This window comes from Polypterus senegalus, chromosome 12 (assembly GCF_016835505.1).
Source record: "Polypterus senegalus isolate Bchr_013 chromosome 12, ASM1683550v1, whole genome shotgun sequence".
NCBI lineage: Eukaryota > Metazoa > Chordata > Cladistia > Polypteriformes > Polypteridae > Polypterus > Polypterus senegalus.
The window spans coordinates 54,348,169-54,366,579 of NC_053165.1; the positions used below are offsets into that span (position 1 = coordinate 54,348,169).

Consider the following 18,411-nt stretch of genomic DNA (forward strand, 5'->3'; position numbering starts at 1 on the left):
ATGACAGACATTTTTATACATGCCCCTTCCCAATTTTCAGGGCTGAAAAGTATTTGGACAATAGACAATTTTCATGGGTATCTATGACAACTTTCTGCCACTTTCTTATTTGGATAACCAACTTCCTGTTGAATGATGACCGGCAAACACAATGGAGGATTCGGGTCTGTTATTCAGCCGTTATCTCAAAAATCTTCCCATGGCATATACTGTATTACACAATTAGTGGATCACAACATGTCATCTAAAAACTTGAAAAGGGATACAAATATTTTCTACTATAAATACTGTTTTGATAGCTAGCATCATATCCATCCATTATCCAACCCGCTATATCCTAACTACAGGGTCACGGGGGGTCTACTGAAGCCAATCCCAGCCAACTCAGGGAGCAAGGCAGGAAACAAACCCCGGGCAGAGCGCCAGCCCTCCACAGGGCACACACACGCACGCACACACTAGGGACAATTTAGAATCGCCAATGCACCTAACCTGCATGTCTTTGGACTGTGGGAGGAAACCAGAGTACCTGCAGGAAACCCACGCGGAGACGGGGAGAACATGCAAATTCCACATCATATGCCATGCTAATTTAGGAATGGAACAATTTTAATTTTCTGTTGTTCCTTGTACGTGATTAGTATCAAAGATTTGAATATGGAGGTTGTGGTAAGATGCAGGTGTCACAGATCATCGTGTTTTGATATTTATTCACTGCAATTGTAATCATTTCTGTTGCTCAGTACAATTGTTGAATATCAGTATTAGATTTACTTTAGTGCTTGGTTGCTGATTCTTTGTTAGTCATGAGTGGTACAGTGGAGTTTTAACACTAGAATCCTTAAAGCCTATGAAAAAACTTGTAATCCTAGCCCACCTTAAATCCCTTCGCATCTCTCCATAAGCGTCTTTTGTTTTGTAAATGCATCGATCAGCACAAGCAGCAAGTAGCCTGCTGTTCCATCCCCTGCCTTGACGGAGCTCAACTCTGGCAAAAAGTCCTCCCAGCTCAAGCCAAGGCTCCTTATCTGTGTGTGAGATCTAGAGTTGTATAGGGTAAATAATACAGTATATTGTTATTTGGAATACATGCATTTCATGTGTGTCCCATGTCTACAAAGATCTGGGTGGGATGAAAGGAAATACGAGAATTGCAAGAAATGCTGAGCACATACCTAAAGCAGAAACTTTTTCCATGTTATACTAATAATGACGTTAAGTGTATAATGTGTGAAGACTTTAGTTCAAATATCAACAATATAACCAAAGGAAAAAAATCATTTAATTTACATGTTGTTGTCAATAAGTTAAAAACCCAAGCTCAAATATCAGTCAACAGGGAGTTTATACAGTACATGTTCTTGAATGGTGCAGAGGTAAGAGCCACTGCCTTATAACCCAAAGGTCCCGGGTTCGAGACCGGGTGCTCTGTATTTTGAGTTTTGAGCTGCTATTATTATTATTATAAAAAAATACATTTGATTTGAGTCTGTAACACCCGGTGTAAATTTTGGCTACTTGTAAAAGTTAGCGCTTGTTTTTTTTAGTATTCAGTTTACATTCACATGGTACACAGAACTTGCCACTATTACTGCACACTATACTCTTTTTTTATATTTAAAAAATTATATGAGATCTACTCTGAAACTTTGAAAGTGTATTTTTTTTTAAGGAAAATCTTAATTTGCTTAATTTTTTCAAAATACCATTTTAGTCACTACTTGAATTGTATTAGTAACTATAATAGCAGAAATAGAGATGGAGGTATTTCCATGTATATGCTGCATTTCTAAAGCACACTGTTTACATTAAATACTAAACATCTGCTATAGCAATATCTCAGATCATTCACTTAATAAGCAGCATGAAAAACCTTGATAGCTCCCTGTGAGCTTAAACTGGGAGTATGCAATTTAATGTCACTTTTAGGAATAAACAGATTTTGGCAATAGAGAGACCTTAATGATGACATACTTCTAATATCTAGCTATTAAAAATATCACACTGACCAGGCTAGCAATCAAACCTGACTCCTGGCACTGTGTAATAAAAATATTACTATTAATACATTTTATTTTTTATAGCACCTTCAAAAACAGTCAAAGGAATGCAATGGAAATAAAAACTAAGATGGCATTGATAACACAGTATACAAACTAATATCAAAATATATTTGAAACTCAAAGTTTTGAATTAGATTAAGAAACAAGCAGGAGAAAAAAAGAAAGTCATAAACAATTTCCACAATTATTGTACACTTACATGTAGAAGTATAAATGTTGATGTTACAATCACCCTTGACGATAAGGTTTAAGGAACAATGAAAAGAACAAGAGTGGATTTCATTACCAGTTTTACAGCCATAGAAAGGGCTGACATTCATTGGCTAATTATTTGCTAGACCTCTGCACTGTGGTAAAGTAAACACTCCATTGAAGATCCCCATTTTAAAACTTTGAAATACCATGTTATTCTAAATATATAAAAATTATATGAACATAGAGAAGTTCATCATGATAGTGTGACAAAATGCACTCTGCAACACTGAACCACCCAAATTTAAACATCAATTCTAATAACCTGATTAAAACTTAATGTAAACATATGTGTAACTTTGGGTCACTTGATTGCACTGACTGCATGCTATGCATGTGATTAATCTTTCACTGTAAAGGTACCATCAATACATAACCAAGATCTTTGGGTAAATAAGATTAAATGGCTGAAATTCCTACTTTTTGTGGTGTATAAAGATTTTTTTTTTTTTGGTGTAAATACTGACTGAATCTGAAGCATGGGAGTGACTATTTCCATGCCTCTAATTTTCAAACTGTTTAGCTGTATCTTCCAAACATGTGGCATGTGTTAATTTAAGCGCCTTTTTATTGAAGTTTAAGGAAGATTACCCACAATTCACTGACAATGGAACATCTGTGACTAAATGTCAGTTTTGGCCAATGAAATCCATAGAATAAGTCATTGACAAGTGATGAGGATTTGGTATTTGCTCTCAGTCCTAGAAGGGCAAGCAGACTGGTGAATATAGTGCTGGGCAGTATGACCAAAATTCTATATCACGGTATTTTTCAAATTTATACCGGTTTCACGGTATTCAACGGTATTTTTTTCCCATGCATGAGTGGATGTTAACCACATTTTCCACTGCAATTACTGCAGTAGACTGGCTAAGAATAACCTATTCCACTGTCATGAGAATAGTACATTGTACAAAAAAACATTTTAATGTGCACACAAGTATTAATACAGTTTTGCATGACCCCATAAAGTGATAGTTTTCAAGGGGGTGGCACTAATGAAGAGAAGGAATCACATTGCATGACAGTTGCAGTCAAAATATAGAGCCTTTTTACTGAACAAATTTTGCAAAAAATTTTGAAAATATATTTTCAAACATCCAAAGAGGCATTTAGACTTAGTAAAATATCCAGAGGTGCTTGACAAAAGTTGTATTGCATTGAACATGTCTTAGAAAAGGAATGAATAGTAAATATTTTTTGTAAACCAACTAAACTTTCTGTTAATGTTAACAATCTCTGTCCACTGACACGTCAGCTATATGGATTGTAATGGCATTGGTCATCTTGATCCACCGCTTACTTGGGAGTCTGTAGGGGACCGACATTGTCGCACTATTACACAGTAACCAGGTAAGTTACACTGTATTGAAAAAATAATAATAAAACAAGTACAACTTTGCTTGCAGTATTATCCAGTAGTATAGAAACAGTATTAACACATTTGAACATAAAATCCGACCTTTTAAAACCAAAGTATCATCAGGCAACGGACGTGACTCCTTTTTTTCGGCAAAAGTTCTTCTGTGTCATCATGTTCAACTTTATTGTCTGCTACAGCCCCCCCGCAACATCTCCACTAACGCATGTACTCCGTTGTATGTGATTAGTGGTGTAGCAGTGAAAAACGTCCCCCCTTGAACAGTTTCCCGCTGCGCCACGTTCTGAACGTTGTTTAGGCAATTTAAACCGGTGTTGCGGTATAAGAAAAATCCATATCATAACAAAAATAAAAAACTGTTTTTGGTATGAACCGGTATACCGCCCAGCACTAGGTGAATAAAAAAAAAAAGGGAAGATTCAGAAGCTAGCAGAGAGGGGTACTTGCATACTTGCATATCTGTACAAATGAATTCTTGTTCCTAACAAAATTTATGACTATGCGGACGTGTTGTAATAAATATACTGGCAACTGCATGCTCGCACATACATTATGCAAAGATTAGTGTGGTGAAAATTAAAATTACAAAACAATTTACTCATTTAGTCATTTGGATATTTTGTAAACAATAGATCCATATGCAAAATTGACTTTAACTATCTATCAATGAATGAATGAGGCCAGGAAGCAGTGGTGTAGGTAGAGTTTGTGCCACTTAGGGTGGTGCGGTGCTTCAATTTGCCACCATCCAACATATCTGAATATGTTAACCCATTTAAAAAGAAAATTAAAATGACGTATAGAGAAAAATTAAGACAAATTTTGCATAGATTTATTCATAGAGAAACAGAAATACTTTTTCACATGTAGTTATTTATAAGCATCAACTAGACAAGAATACAGTATAGATGCACTGTTAAGCTGTGTTGTAATTCTTATTTTAATATAATTATGCTGTGAAAACCAGAACCAATGTAGTGTACAAGTGATGGGTGATGATGTTTTCTGCGCAGAGCAAGAACGCATTCGGATTGATAACGAAATGAAATTCTAAATTGTAAATGAATTTTTTATCTTCCTAGAAATTATCAGTGTAATATTTATGTTTATTTTTGTTATTGCCCCATAAATTTCAACTGCTGTGTCTGATGCCGTCACAGAAGGACATTCTGAAAATTGTTTTTGAAGCAGTTGTGGGTAAAAATCAGAGAATTTTACTTTTTTAAATTCATGAGTGATATTTTTCCAAACCCTACTGCTTACATAGGAATTTTTCCTGTGGTGACATTCACATAAACTATAAGGACCATTTACACTAGAAACATTCAACAGAAAAAAATTACTTTGCATGTTAGTTTGAGTTTGTACAATGAACATCAGATGTGTTTGCTGATGCTTTTGAACCAAAGCAGAAGATGATTCTAGGAATTTTTTAGAAAACTCCAAAAAGTTCAGGAACTAGTCTTGCCTGTAGACATCCAACTGAGAAAGAGCTGCAAATCTATCTGCAAATGGCTGTTGCACACAGTGACTGTGATTCTCTACAATGGTAAAAAACTAATGAAACATACAGTGTGTCACTTAACAAAGAAATTCCTGCAATTAGTGGCCCATCCGAATGGGGCATTTAGCATAGGTGGAAACATTGTTACTTGCCATAGAGAATCACTCAAGCCAACAATTGTTGTTTTGTTCCACATCCTGTGGCATTACAGAGTACTGTGTTACTAAAAGCACATAATATCTATACAATGTGCCAGAACACAAACTTTGTAAAACAACCAAAACTTCAGCTGCATTTTATGTTCTGTTTTATCCATACTTTTTACATATAGTACAAAGTGAACTAAAATATCTAACTAATTGAGTGAGCAGTATAAGCTTTAGTTGTTTTTTATAATTTTTCAATCGGTGTTTGAGCAGGTTGAACATTTTAAATATTGAAATAGTTTCCAGTAAGATTATAATATCATTTGGTGAAAGCTATTATTTCAATGACTACAAATATTATGATTGTTTTGAAAGATAATACATAAAATAAATAAAATCATATTTTCTTTCTGGATATTTTTTTTTCTCTGCATAAAGTTTGAAATACTGTGTAATGTTTTTAATAAATCTTTTTGATATAGAGTATTATCATCTTTATTAATATGTATTTAAATATTGTTGTGAAATATTAAGTAAATAACTTGATATACAGTTTTCTCAAGATTGTCTAGCACTAATTTCTTCTGATTCTTAAGATTGGAAGTACATACAGTAGAGATACAAACAGGCTTGTTGCATCTTACCAACTTACCAGATCTGACACTTAAACCTTTCCAGAATTTTTACCAAAGAATCCTGTGTACCACTGTTGTAGGTTCATTCTGTAATGAAGATGGCTCATCTCCCAAAAGAGATCAGTCATTTTTTTCTAACCATTTAAAAGTCATGGTGTAACTGTTCTCACTGACTCCACCATGTTGTCTAGTCATTGGATAATGGACTCCCAAAGCCACTCCTCTCCCAGTTCAGTCAAGACAAATGAAACAGTGTAAGTCCTTCAAATAATGTTACTTTGATTCATATTGGCCTAAGAAAAAGGCAATGTGATTATCAAAAGTCAAAGAGTACAAACCTGAAGATAAAAGAATTTAGGAATCGAGCCCCCATATCTATACTATCCGTGCCAAAGGGCAGAGCCTACCCAATCTACATCAAACCTCTTGGGGTCGTCAACTAGTCTCAGCAGAAGTCTTTAGAGCCCCAGATAACTAACTGTGTAATAGATCATTATCATAGCAGGTGAAGGATGGTAGAAGATGATGACTGCTTTGTTGTTCTAAATCTCTGAAAAAAACTTGATACATCTGTTTTTTCTCCCGGGAATTCTCAGTGCCTATTCATAAATTCTCATGGAACCACTTACCTGATACACAATCAGTACGGCTCCCAGACCACAGTCCATTGGGCTGGCATGTGCGTTCTGTGGATCCAATCAGCATGTAGCCACTTTTACATGTAAAGTTCACAGTTGCACCACTGAGGTAGGTTGTCCCCTGTTTATTGCCATTTGTAGGAGCTCCAATCCACCCACAAGACAGGACTGAAAATAAATAAATAAATTACTAAATAAAGATAATATAACTTGGATCAAGCATACTTGTACTTCACACAGGTCAACTAATCCTTCTCACACTCCCAGTTATCACACTAGGGAAATAAGCAAAATCAAAAATTCCTACATTGATTTAATATCCTGCCAGCTTTGTTGCTTCTTCTTTGCCTTAAAGCACCATACATCTGCAAATGTCTCTCACTACAAACTCTGAAAAAATTGATATGACTGTATGAATACTCCTCACAAAACTACAACATGATGGAATGTGTCCGTCATTCTGAATTTAGTTATATTACTGAAAACAATAGTGCATATCAAAAAATTAACACAAACATGATACTATTACTGTGTGGCTTGTATGTGCACACTTTTTAGAGCTAAGCTTTTGCCAAAGGATTAATAAGCTTGTCGGTTACTATCCACCTCAAAACAAATCAACAGATCTAATTTTACCAGAGGTAAGCAGAAATTGAGTTTGGGTTATCTCCTGCTCATTAAATTGTATTAGAGTAGCTGTGTATTAATTTACCAACACTAAAGAAAAATTCAGGATTAAACAGTGAGTAGAGGAAGAAAATTGGCTTTAAGAGTTGAGATGATAGAACTGTGGACATCCTTGGAAGAATTTTCATGACTAACAGTAAAAGATATGGACCTTGGCCATTACGGACTAAGGAAAGACTTAAACACTGGACTTTTTACTGTAGTCAGTGCTCACCTGGTTCTAGGTTTTGGGTTAAAGACAGGTAATTCTCAAGGGCAATTTTAGATATATTTCCCACAGTGAAATTCCTTGAAACCAATGTGTCATATTTGCAAAAGAGATTTAAACCACACAATTTTAACATCTCTTCATAGATGGGGTCCTGCTGCGAGTCATCAACTGTGAAAACTGGTATGAAAGCCATGTCATGCTTTTCAGCAAATAAATAGTTCTTCTGCAAATCCTCAGTGTCATATGTAAAGAGGGAGGATTCATTAGTGATCACCCCTAAAAAAAAGAGCAAAAATATATCCACAATGTAATGAAAACAGCAAAAGATGATATGCCCTTATCACAAATAGAGTCAATGGACAAAGAGATGAAGTATATTTAAATCAAAGTCCTATCATACAATTCCTTTTTTTCTTATATAATTCCCATCTTCCACTATTGTTCACCTCAATCCATTACAACTGTTACGTAATAAAGCCATTAATTTTAAAGAAAATTTTTTCCTTTTTCTAAAAAAAAATTTTTTTCCTTTTTCTAAAGTTAGGACACAAAATTATAAAAACTGAGACTTTGTCTACTGCAAAATGCCCTTTACATTTTCAACAGAATCTGTGACTTGTTCTATAAAGCAGGCATAGTATATTCAAATTTGATTGCATGTGTTGTCCTTCAGTACTTCAGGTACAACAAGCCAAGTAACTGGGCAAGCAATGTAAAGGTTGTGCTGTGACAAAACTGGCTGCAGGGCAGTTTGTCTGTAAACGTAAAGTCACACAAGTATGAGAGTCAATGAGGGAAAAGGTCTAATGAGCTACATTAACATTAGCTGTAACAACATACATTTCAGAACTTTTTAATACTTACAGTTGGCACCAAAATTAAAGTAGTCTTTTGGGCTATAAAGTTCTGCATTTGATCCGTTCTGATAAACAAAGTCATCTGATGAGTTGCCATTCATAGTTCCTAGAAGCCCTGATGTTTGGTTTTCAAAATCAACTGACAGCAGGATGTTAACTGTCATCAAACCTGCTGTCTCTCGCACTTCCACACCTGCCCCAGATGGGAACATGACACTCACATTATTGGGTGAAGATGAATAGAGGAACACCCCTGAAAAAATTAAAAACACTCTTATTATTGTTCTGTGAATTAGGAACCTTCTTCATAAGGGGATTTTTTTCCACTAAAATGTAAACAACACATAATTTTCCCATTGTGATACTGGTGGGTGTGTGTGGGTTAGGATTTTTCCAGTTGAGCAACTTAAGCAGCATGGTTGTTATAGTTTTGCCTTTGCCTTATTCCTGGCTTTAGTCTATATTTGTTTTTTATTTTTTTTCTTTGTAAATTTTTCCTTTTGTCAATGTAATTGCATATATTAATTACTTTTTTTATTTAATTGTTTTTGCATTAAGTATCCTCTTCCTCTGCTCATTACATACTACATCAAATCGCTACCCTTTTTAATGTATGCACAAAAGGAATGAGATAAAACAAAAAATAATGATGTATGGGGAAGAGTTGCTTGTTTGTGTGATATCCCCAGCGAGGCCAAATGCATGCTTTGTATTTATTTACTGCTCCCTTTGTGTTTCTTAAAAGAGAAAAGATAATTAAAAATGCCAATGTATCTTGTACATAGAGTGTATTAAAGATTCAACACATTTTATTTTTATCAGTGTTAAAAATGATCAAATTAACCCTTCTTTTGCAAATATTACTTCAAATCACTTACAGTTCAATTTGTTTCTTGCGATTTACCCTCTAATGCTATACCGCTAGGCCAGGGGTCCTCAATCCCAGTCCTGGAGAGCCGCAGTGGCTGCAGGTTTTTGTTCTGACCTGGTTGCTTAATTAGAAAGCAATTCTTGCCAATAAAGCACTAACAAGCTATGAAATTAAATTAACTTTGCTATGTCAGGTCATTCTCATATCCTAGATTTTCTTTCCCTTTCTATCATGCAACTGATTTGAAGGCTAAAATGGACGAGTAATTCTCAGTCTTTCACTTTTTTCTCTTCATTTTTCTTACAAGTATTTAATTAAACCCAATAGTGCAGATAAATACACACAGGTGTTAATGTAAATAAGCTAAATGGAGAAATGCTGCTCTCTCTTGTCATTTGCATGTTATTGATAATAAAGTGCAATTAAAATAGCTGTTTAAGACAAAATTAAGCAATGAGGGCTCAAAATCACTAAAGTGAAGCAGAAGTGTTACTTTAGCAATAAGTGCTTTTTATTAAGCAACTGGTTTGGAGCAAAAACCTGCAGCCACTGCGGCCCTCCAGGACCTTGACTTCACACATTGCCAAGTAAGCTTCAGGCACCTGTGCTACAATGATTTATCTATAATGACCAATTTATTTTCATTTATTATTAGATAGTGACTTGTATTGGAGTATGCTGTAATCCAGGGGTCCTCAATCACGGTCCTGGAGGGCCACAGTGGCTGCAGGTTTTTGCTCCAACCCAATTGCTTAATAAGAAGCACTTATTGCTCAAGTATCAGATCTGAACTGGTTACCATTTACACCTGTGTGTTATTATCATACACTACTGGGTTTAATGAAATACTTAGAAGGAAAGTGAAGAGTAAAAAGTGAAGGACTGAGAATTACTCGTCCATTTTAGCCTTCAAATCATTTGGATGATATCCTTAAAAAGGGGAACAAAATCTAGGATATGAGAATTACCTGACATAGCAGAGTTAAAGCACTAACAAGCACTGAAATTAAATTATCAGCAAAAATTGCTTTCTAATTAAGCAACCGGGTTAGAACAAAAACCTGCAGCCACTGCGGCCCTCCAGGACTGTGATTGAGGACCCCTGCTGTAATTTCTTAGTTTCAGAGCTCTAGGCTTTACATCCAAGCAGGCTAACTACTACGTAGGTGCAGTTTTCATGTTACTTCCTCCCACAGACCAAACACAGTCCAAATGTTTGACTCCTTAACTGTGCCCTAGTTTCAAAGTGCATGTGTGCAGCTGTGTTTGTATGCATTCTCTAAAGGACCATAATTCCCTCCTGCCTTGAGTTCACTGCTGGCAGATTAGGCGCTGGCTCCATTGAACCCCAACCATACCCCATATGGGTATACTATAAATAGCTATTTTGGTGTTCATAGGAACTACTTATGAACATTATGAAATCACTTCAAACTTTCCTATGCCTCTTGACTCACCAGTATGACAAAACACCCACAAATTATATACCATTGGACTCATCTTGATGTCTAGTACTTTCCCCACTATTTTTGGCCATCTAGACCCCAGAAACCTAATTTTAGGCCATTTTTATCATATTTGTTTGTAGGAAATTACACCCTTATGACAGAGAGTCAGCAAACACAATCAGAAGGACCTGAAGTTGTACATGCCCCAGCGATTTACATTGTAATGGGATACAAGGGTCAAAGTTACTAATTTTCACAAAAATGGGGATTGGTAATATAAGCACATGGAATGTTGTTTTATTCTGTTTCAAGTTTGCTGATCATGAATATGATAATATTTTTAATATTTGATTCTTTACATGTAGTCCTAGCCTTGTAAGTGTCACTCCCAGAAGGTTAAAACAGACAACTTCCAAATATAATCAGTTTATACTAGGTCAGTGATCATGAAAATGTTATTTTTGTCCCTTTGCTAGACAGTTTGTAAATATATTTCTGATTCAACAAACAATTGTTTAGGTCTCCTGTGACTTGTCTACTCAGGAGTCACACCAGCAACTGCATATGGCCTAAGAATACAACATAAGCTCACTTCTGTTAATTGAAGTGCACCCCTGTGTCATCTGCACACACTGTTAACTTCAGACCTTTTCAGAGCACCTAAATGACTTTCACATTCTTTGCATTTCTTCTCCACCAGCAAAAAACAACTGTTTTATTTATATAGTGTGTGTGTGTCTATATATATATATATATATATATATATATATATATATATATATATATATATATATATATATAGTGTGCGTATGTGTATATGTAAATGTATATACAGTATATATATATATTGTTTGTGTGTATATAAAATATGTATAATATGGCTTAGGGCCAGAATGTGTTTTTCTCACTGTCTCTTTTTACTTTAACATGTGACATTTAAAGTTACCGTATCTGCACAGCCTGGAGGCTCCTGGCTTCAAAGCATTTAAAGTCTATTTAATCTATGGCTTTCTTTGATGTTTTCCTTGGCTGTTACAAGTGCTGAGAGGCATAACATAACTTAGTCCCTTACTTTGGCGAACAAGCTTCCTCAGCAGATTCGTCTTACCCTTCAGGTCCATCCAGTTTTGTTCAGAGAAAGAGAGGACTTCTTGGTTTAACAGGACCTCCAGATAACCAGACTTCTCAACTGTGCGCACCTCAATTATGTCAGAGCCTGCCTCCTGCATAGCCACTGATGACAATCTGGTAGCATTGGCTAATGCATATGAAAGAGAGAGAGAGAATTTATTACAAAAGACACAGTAAAATGTTACAAGTATACCTCAGAAGGAATTTGTGTCCTTTCAGGATCTGGTTACTTCTTTGTACTTTGTGTAGCATAAGTAGCTTTGAGCTCCCCAATACTGTGCAATGAATAAAACAAGGTTAGAAAATGGATTTTTGAAAATTATACTTCAATCACACGAAAACCAATAATGATGGCTGCTGGTGAACAGGCCTAGGCTTAACAAACTTTACATTCCTATTTGCTCAATATTACTTATATTAAAAATATAGAGTAATTCTAGTATAAAATACATAATTGATTAATTTATTTAATGTAGTATATACAGTAATATGTCTATACTATATATATACTTCTCTTTATAGTATACTAGCAAAATACCCACGCTTCGCAGAGGAGAAGTAGTGTGTTAAAGAAGTAATGAAAAAGAAAAGGAAACATTTTAATAATAACGTAACATGATTGACAATGTAATTGTTTTGTCATTGTCATGAGTGTTGCTGGCATATATATATGTATATATATATATATATATATATATATATATTGTGAACGCTGGCCCTGGCACAGACAGACGGACAACATGTTTTCACTCATCACACTGTTTATTTACAATTATGTACAATATAGTCAAAGTCACGTGCACTCACAACCCCAGTGCCCCTGGCACTGAATGCCCCAAAGTCCAGGGCCCACAGTCTCTGTGCCTTTGCTCTGGCCGCCTCCTGTCCTCTCTCCAGCTCCGTCTTACTGCCTCCCGACTTCCACCAATGACTGGAGGGAGGCGCCTATGGGAACCGGATGAGCTCCAGCTGCTTCCCGTCACTTAGTCTTGGCCACACGCCTGTGTGGCGGAAGTACCGGCTGCGCACCCGGAAGCTGTCCGTGTGTCCCCTTCGTTTTCCCCGGCACTTCCTGGTGTGGCGGAAGTGCCGGGCTCCTGGGATCAATAGGCACTGGGGCGCCGTCTGGCGGTGGCCACGGGTCCCTACAGGGCTGGGCTTCCAAGCCCTTTACCCGAGGCCTCCTGAATAACCAGGACGGACGCCCCCTCTCGGTCTGGAGGAGGCACACGCCCTCCTCTGGTCCGCCAAGGCGTCCCGGCCGGGCTCCATCCCCGGCCAAAGACCACACGGGGTAAACCGGAATCGGGGCGCCGCCTGGTGGTGACCACGGGTCCCTACAGGGCTAGGCTTCCAAGCCCTGTATCCGAGGCCCCCTCCCCGCCAGGGACCACAATATATATATATATATATATATATATATATATATACACACACACACACATATATATACATACATATCTACATATATACACACACACATATACATACACATATATATATCTATCTATATCTCTATATATCTGTCTATATCTATATATCTATCTATCTATATAATCTATATCTATCTATCTATCTATATATGTATATCTATATATATATATATATATATATATATATATATATATATATATATATATATATATATATGTATATCTCCTTTGGGGTGCGAGCAGCTGTTCTTCCATCGAGGAAGAAAAATTAAAAACATTATTTGTACAAAATCTTAATTTATCTATCCATTCCTAAATAATTAAATGGGCAGGCTATTTCGTATCAGTGCAATACGCTGCTTGTTAAAATGGATGACTCCTGCTCTTACGTGCACTTAGTGCTGCGTGGGTATTATGAACTATCGTATCTGTTCAAGTTCTATTTAAATTTTAAATATAAGTAATTTTTATTTGGTCGACAGAAATATGTTTAGTAGGAATGTAAGTTTAATTTAGTCATCATTGCATAAATTTTTCTTCACCATAGAAATTTAAAGACTAAATTCAACTTACATTCCTACCAAAGATATTTCTGTCGACTAAATAGAACCTACTTATATCCAAATTCGAGCTATTGAGCTGTCGCCTGCCTGCCTGAATAAGTCACCATCGTTTCGCTCTTACTTTTTTACCGTTCATTTAATCATGGCTAGTCGCGGAAAAATTATAACATGGAAGGAGGATTACACTGAGTATGGCTTTACCAAAACAATTATTGATGGTGAATAAAGTATCCATTATTCATAAAGCTTCAATTGGTGATCTGTTTTTCTGCGTTAACCTCATATTTTTTCCTACTTCTTCTCAAACCAAGGAGGTGCGAGGGTAAAATGAATCGGGAAGCGCTGATATATATATATTGAATATATTGAAATAGTTTTACTGTCAAATAATGCAAACAGTACGTGGCACATGTTTCGCCCTAATTCTGGGCTCATCAGGCAGTACACACTCACTGCACCCCCTCTCGGAATCGAACCTCGGACGTCAGCGCTAGAGGTGAAGCCTCTCATGTTGCGCCACAGTGTGTGGTTCGTTTATTTGACAGTATGTAGATCGGGGTGTGTATATATATATATATATATATATATATATATATATATATATATATATATGTCACACACGCGCATGGGAGGCAGCTAAAGGGCTCGAGTGAAGGCAGTTCTGAGCCATGCCGGGATGTGGCAGAGCGCACTAACTCTCTTTCTCACTTCCCTGTAGACCTAACCCGGGAGGTTCCACCTGTCTCTCTGGACGTCACTTCTGGGACCGAGCCAATGGAGACAGACCTTGCCAGCTCCGGCCCCCCTGATGTCACATCCGGGACTAAACCAATGAACGATGAACACATGCCCGACCCTTATGACCTCACTTCCTGTCTCCCCCTTTAAAAGCCTTCCCTTTTCCCTTCTGTGTCAGTCTTGTTTTGGACTCTGTTGTAAGCACTTCAGTGCTGGTATTTAAAGAAAACGAAGTTGCAGCCGGGATACCGAATTACATGGGTGGCTGCCCCAAACCTTTTTCTGTCTTTGTCTCGTTTTGTGACAGTGGCGTAGTCGGCAGGATGGAGAAGTCCCAGAAGAGAAGGGGACAGGACCTGCAAAACACCCAGGTGGGAGCGTACCGGGGCCGAGTATTCAGGCGGGAGGGTGCCCGTGGTTCGGCGAGACCCGGTGCGGGCTCCGCTCCCAGCACGCAGAACTAGGCCATCTAGAGAGGCCAGGGAGTGTGCGGGTGGGGCTCACCGAATGGGCTGCCCTGGAGGGGAGACAAGAGGGACTCAGTATGCTCTCTTGGGGGAGAGTGCCTGCCCCCCAGTGAAACCACAGCCCCTTTTACCACCTTGGGGTGCCCCAGACTGGCAGGTGAGTAAAATAACGAAGTGGAGGTTGGACCCTGAGAGGCCGACCAGTAAACAAGCCTGGTCCTTATGGGCAAAAGTATGGCAGTGGCTACGGCCCTTGGAAAACAAGCCCTACCAGGTCATTGAGCAGGTAGCGTGCTATCTGCTCCTGAAAGCACTTCCCCAGGGCTTCACCCAGCCGGTCTGGGGCGTGCAGTTTCGAACATGTCAGGGCTCATAGAGCTTCTGGAAACACAGAGGGCGGCCTCACACTCTGGGAGAGCAGAACCGTCCTTCTGCCAAACTCAGCCGGGGTATGTCCCAAGACCTAGCCCCTCCCTGTATAACCCGGAGCTTGCATCGGCGTCCAGGCGCTGGCACGCAAAACCGCTTGGAGGCGAGGAGGAATGCAGGTGGAGGGGAGGAGGGCTTGGTGTGCTCTGACAAACCCGTTGGCGGTCCCGCATACAGGCGTGGTGATCGTTAGCGGGTTTAAAACTTCGCTCTGCTCGATTCCGGCAGCAACATTTCCATTGTTGCCCGCCGTTTTGTGCTACGCGACAATGGCTAAAATTCAAGACCAGTATAACCTGTGTCCACGGGGAAACCCGCTGGTACAGCACCGCCGCTTGTGTCATTAGCTACGGAGGATCAGTCCAGAAAGTAACCGTGGCAATCCTTCCTGATCCTCCACACCCGGTGATACTAGGGCGGGACTGGTCTGACATTAAAAGCGGTGAGACACATACCACTCCCGGGGTTAAGTTGGGCCTCGTTATGGGCGGAGATGAACCGTCTCAAGCTGCCTCCACGCCGTGTAATCAGCCGGCAGAGAGGTGAAGCAGCCGTCCTGGCTGGCGTGGCAACTCCGGGCGTCGCAGGCTGACACGTCATCCACCAACGCCGCGGAGCGGGAGGAAACCACGCCCATTGAGGTCGGCGCTGACCCTCTCTCCGTGTTGCGGTTTCAATTTAAAAGACGCCGGCTTCTTTCAAAGGGAGCAATGGAATGACGACTCCCTGAAGTTTGTAAAAAATGCAGTGGTCCTTGTCAATGGCCAGCGCACTAGTCAGTCGATGCCACAGGGCCCCTACTTTGTGTTAGATAATGACCTCCTTTACCGTGTAGCAATGCATGACGGGCAGGAGACGAGGCTGTTGCTAGTCCGCGTACCTTCCGGCGGCAGGTCTGCGAGCTAGCACACGCCCACCTCCTAGGTGGCCACCTGGGCACCGAAAAACTCTGGAGCGGATCAAGCTCCGTTTTACTGGCCAGGAATTAATGAGGAGGTTAGCCGCTTTTGCGCTTCCTGCCCGGAGTGTCAACTGCGACAGATTCCTAGGAGGGACCGTGCTCCTCTTGTTCCTATTCCCTTGATTGACGTTCCCTTCCACAGAATCGGGGTCGACCTGGTGGGACCTCTAGAGCCCTCAGCCGAGGACACAAGTACATTTTAGTCCTCGTGGATTATGCTACGATACCCGAAGCTGTTCCGTTGCGCTCAGCTACCTCTAAAGCCATCGCACGGGAATTACTAGGGGTATTGGCGTGGGGATCCCCAAAGAAGTCTTGACAGACCAGGGGACCCCTTCACCTCGGAGACGTTCAAGGAGACTGCCAGATTACTGAAAATAAAGCATTTAAAACCTCGTGTATCATCCTCAAACCGGCGGATTAGTAGAGAGGTTTAATCAAACTCTCAAGCAAATGCTACGTAAGGTGGTCAGCGAGGATGGAAGGAACTGGGATCAGCTCCTCCCCTCGTCCTTTTGCCTATCGGAAGTCCCACAAGCCTCCACGGGTTCTCCCCTTTGAACTACTGTATGGGCGACAACCTCGGGGCATATTGGATATTTTGAAAGAAGGCTGGGAAGAAGAGGCTCTTCCCACCACTAACATACTGGAGTATATCGGCAGTTCTGCGATAGATTTGGAAAGATTCGCCTGTCCTTAAAAGTCACATGGAGGAGGCTCAAGCAGCACAGGTTCGCTACTACAACCGCGCACGTCTCTTGGGAGTTCCACCCGGAGATCGGGTCATGGTCCTAGTGCCTACCTCCCACTCTAAGTTGCTTGCCCACTGGCAGGGCCCCTCTGAGTTAAGGAGAGGAAGGGACTGGTCGACTATTTGGTGAGTCAACCCAATCGCCGGCCAAAGGAGCGGTATATCATGTGAACCTGCTGAAACCGTGGAAGGACAGGGACCCGATCCCTCCTCCGGCCAGCCCGCTCACTCTTCGCTCACACACACGACCTTAACTTTGGCACAGACTTGAGACCCAGGCAGCGGCAGGAGCTGGAAACAGTTATCCGGACCGTTCGAGAGGTAGTCAGTGAACACCCCGGAAGGACCTCTCTGATTGAGCACAACATTGTGACAGAGCCGGGGTTGTTGTCCGATAACGCCTGCACCGTCTTCCCGAGGCAAAAAGGCTGAAGTGGAGCTTGAGATCAAGCGCATGCTGGAACTAGGTGTAATTGAGGAGAGTTATAGTCCCTGGTCCAGCCCCATTGTGCTCGTCGGTAAGCCTGGCGGAGTTGGAGGTTCTGCAATGACTTCCGTCGGCAACCAAGTCTCCCAATTTGATGCCTATCCAATGCCACGCGTGGGCGACCTCCTCGAGAGGCTTGGACAGGCTCAATACCTGACCACACTTGACATGACAAAGGGTACTGGCAGGTTCCTTTAACGGACTCCGAAGGAAAAACGCGTTTAGTACCCCTAGCGGACACTGGCAGTATCGTGTCCTTCCATTTGGGTTACACGGGGCTCCAGCAACCTTTCAGCGTCTGGTGGACAAAGTGCTTCAGCCTCATAACTCATACAGTGCTGCCTACCTAGATGGCGTGGTCATCTATTCCAGCACATGGAAGGAACACCTACAGCATGTCCAAGCGGTATTACGGACACTTGGTGAGGCGGGCTCGGATTAATCCCAAGAAATGTTTCTTTGGATTAAGCGAGGCCAAATATTTAGGCTACCTGGTGGGTCGGGTACCGTAAGGCCACAGTGCTCCAAAATTGATGCCATTCTGAAATGGCCCGTCCATGAACCAAGCGGCAGGTCCAAGCCTTTCGGGTTAGCGGGTACTACCGCCGGTTTGTACCCGGTTTTGAGAAAGCGCCTTGACTGATTTAACAAAGAAGAGGGCCCGAACATTGTGGTATGGACTGCAAAAACAGACACTGCATTTGGTGACTTGAAGAAGGCCCTTACGTCCGCACCTATTTTGATGGCACCTAACTTTT

At 40.2% G+C, this 18,411-nt stretch overlaps 1 protein-coding gene across 1 annotated transcript in view; it reads right to left on the reverse strand.

Moving 5' to 3' along the window:
• susd2 (sushi domain containing 2) overlaps positions 1-18,411 on the reverse strand; it is a 68,217-nt gene that overhangs the window by 23,087 nt on the left and 26,719 nt on the right. The window contains exons 10-13 of the mRNA XM_039771417.1: positions 11,802-11,951; positions 8,382-8,627; positions 7,521-7,793; positions 6,611-6,787 (exon numbers count right to left, since the gene is read on the reverse strand). Of these exons, the coding sequence (XP_039627351.1) occupies positions 6,611-6,787; positions 7,521-7,793; positions 8,382-8,627; positions 11,802-11,951 (846 nt within the window). The remainder of the gene's footprint in view (positions 1-6,610; positions 6,788-7,520; positions 7,794-8,381; positions 8,628-11,801; positions 11,952-18,411) is intronic.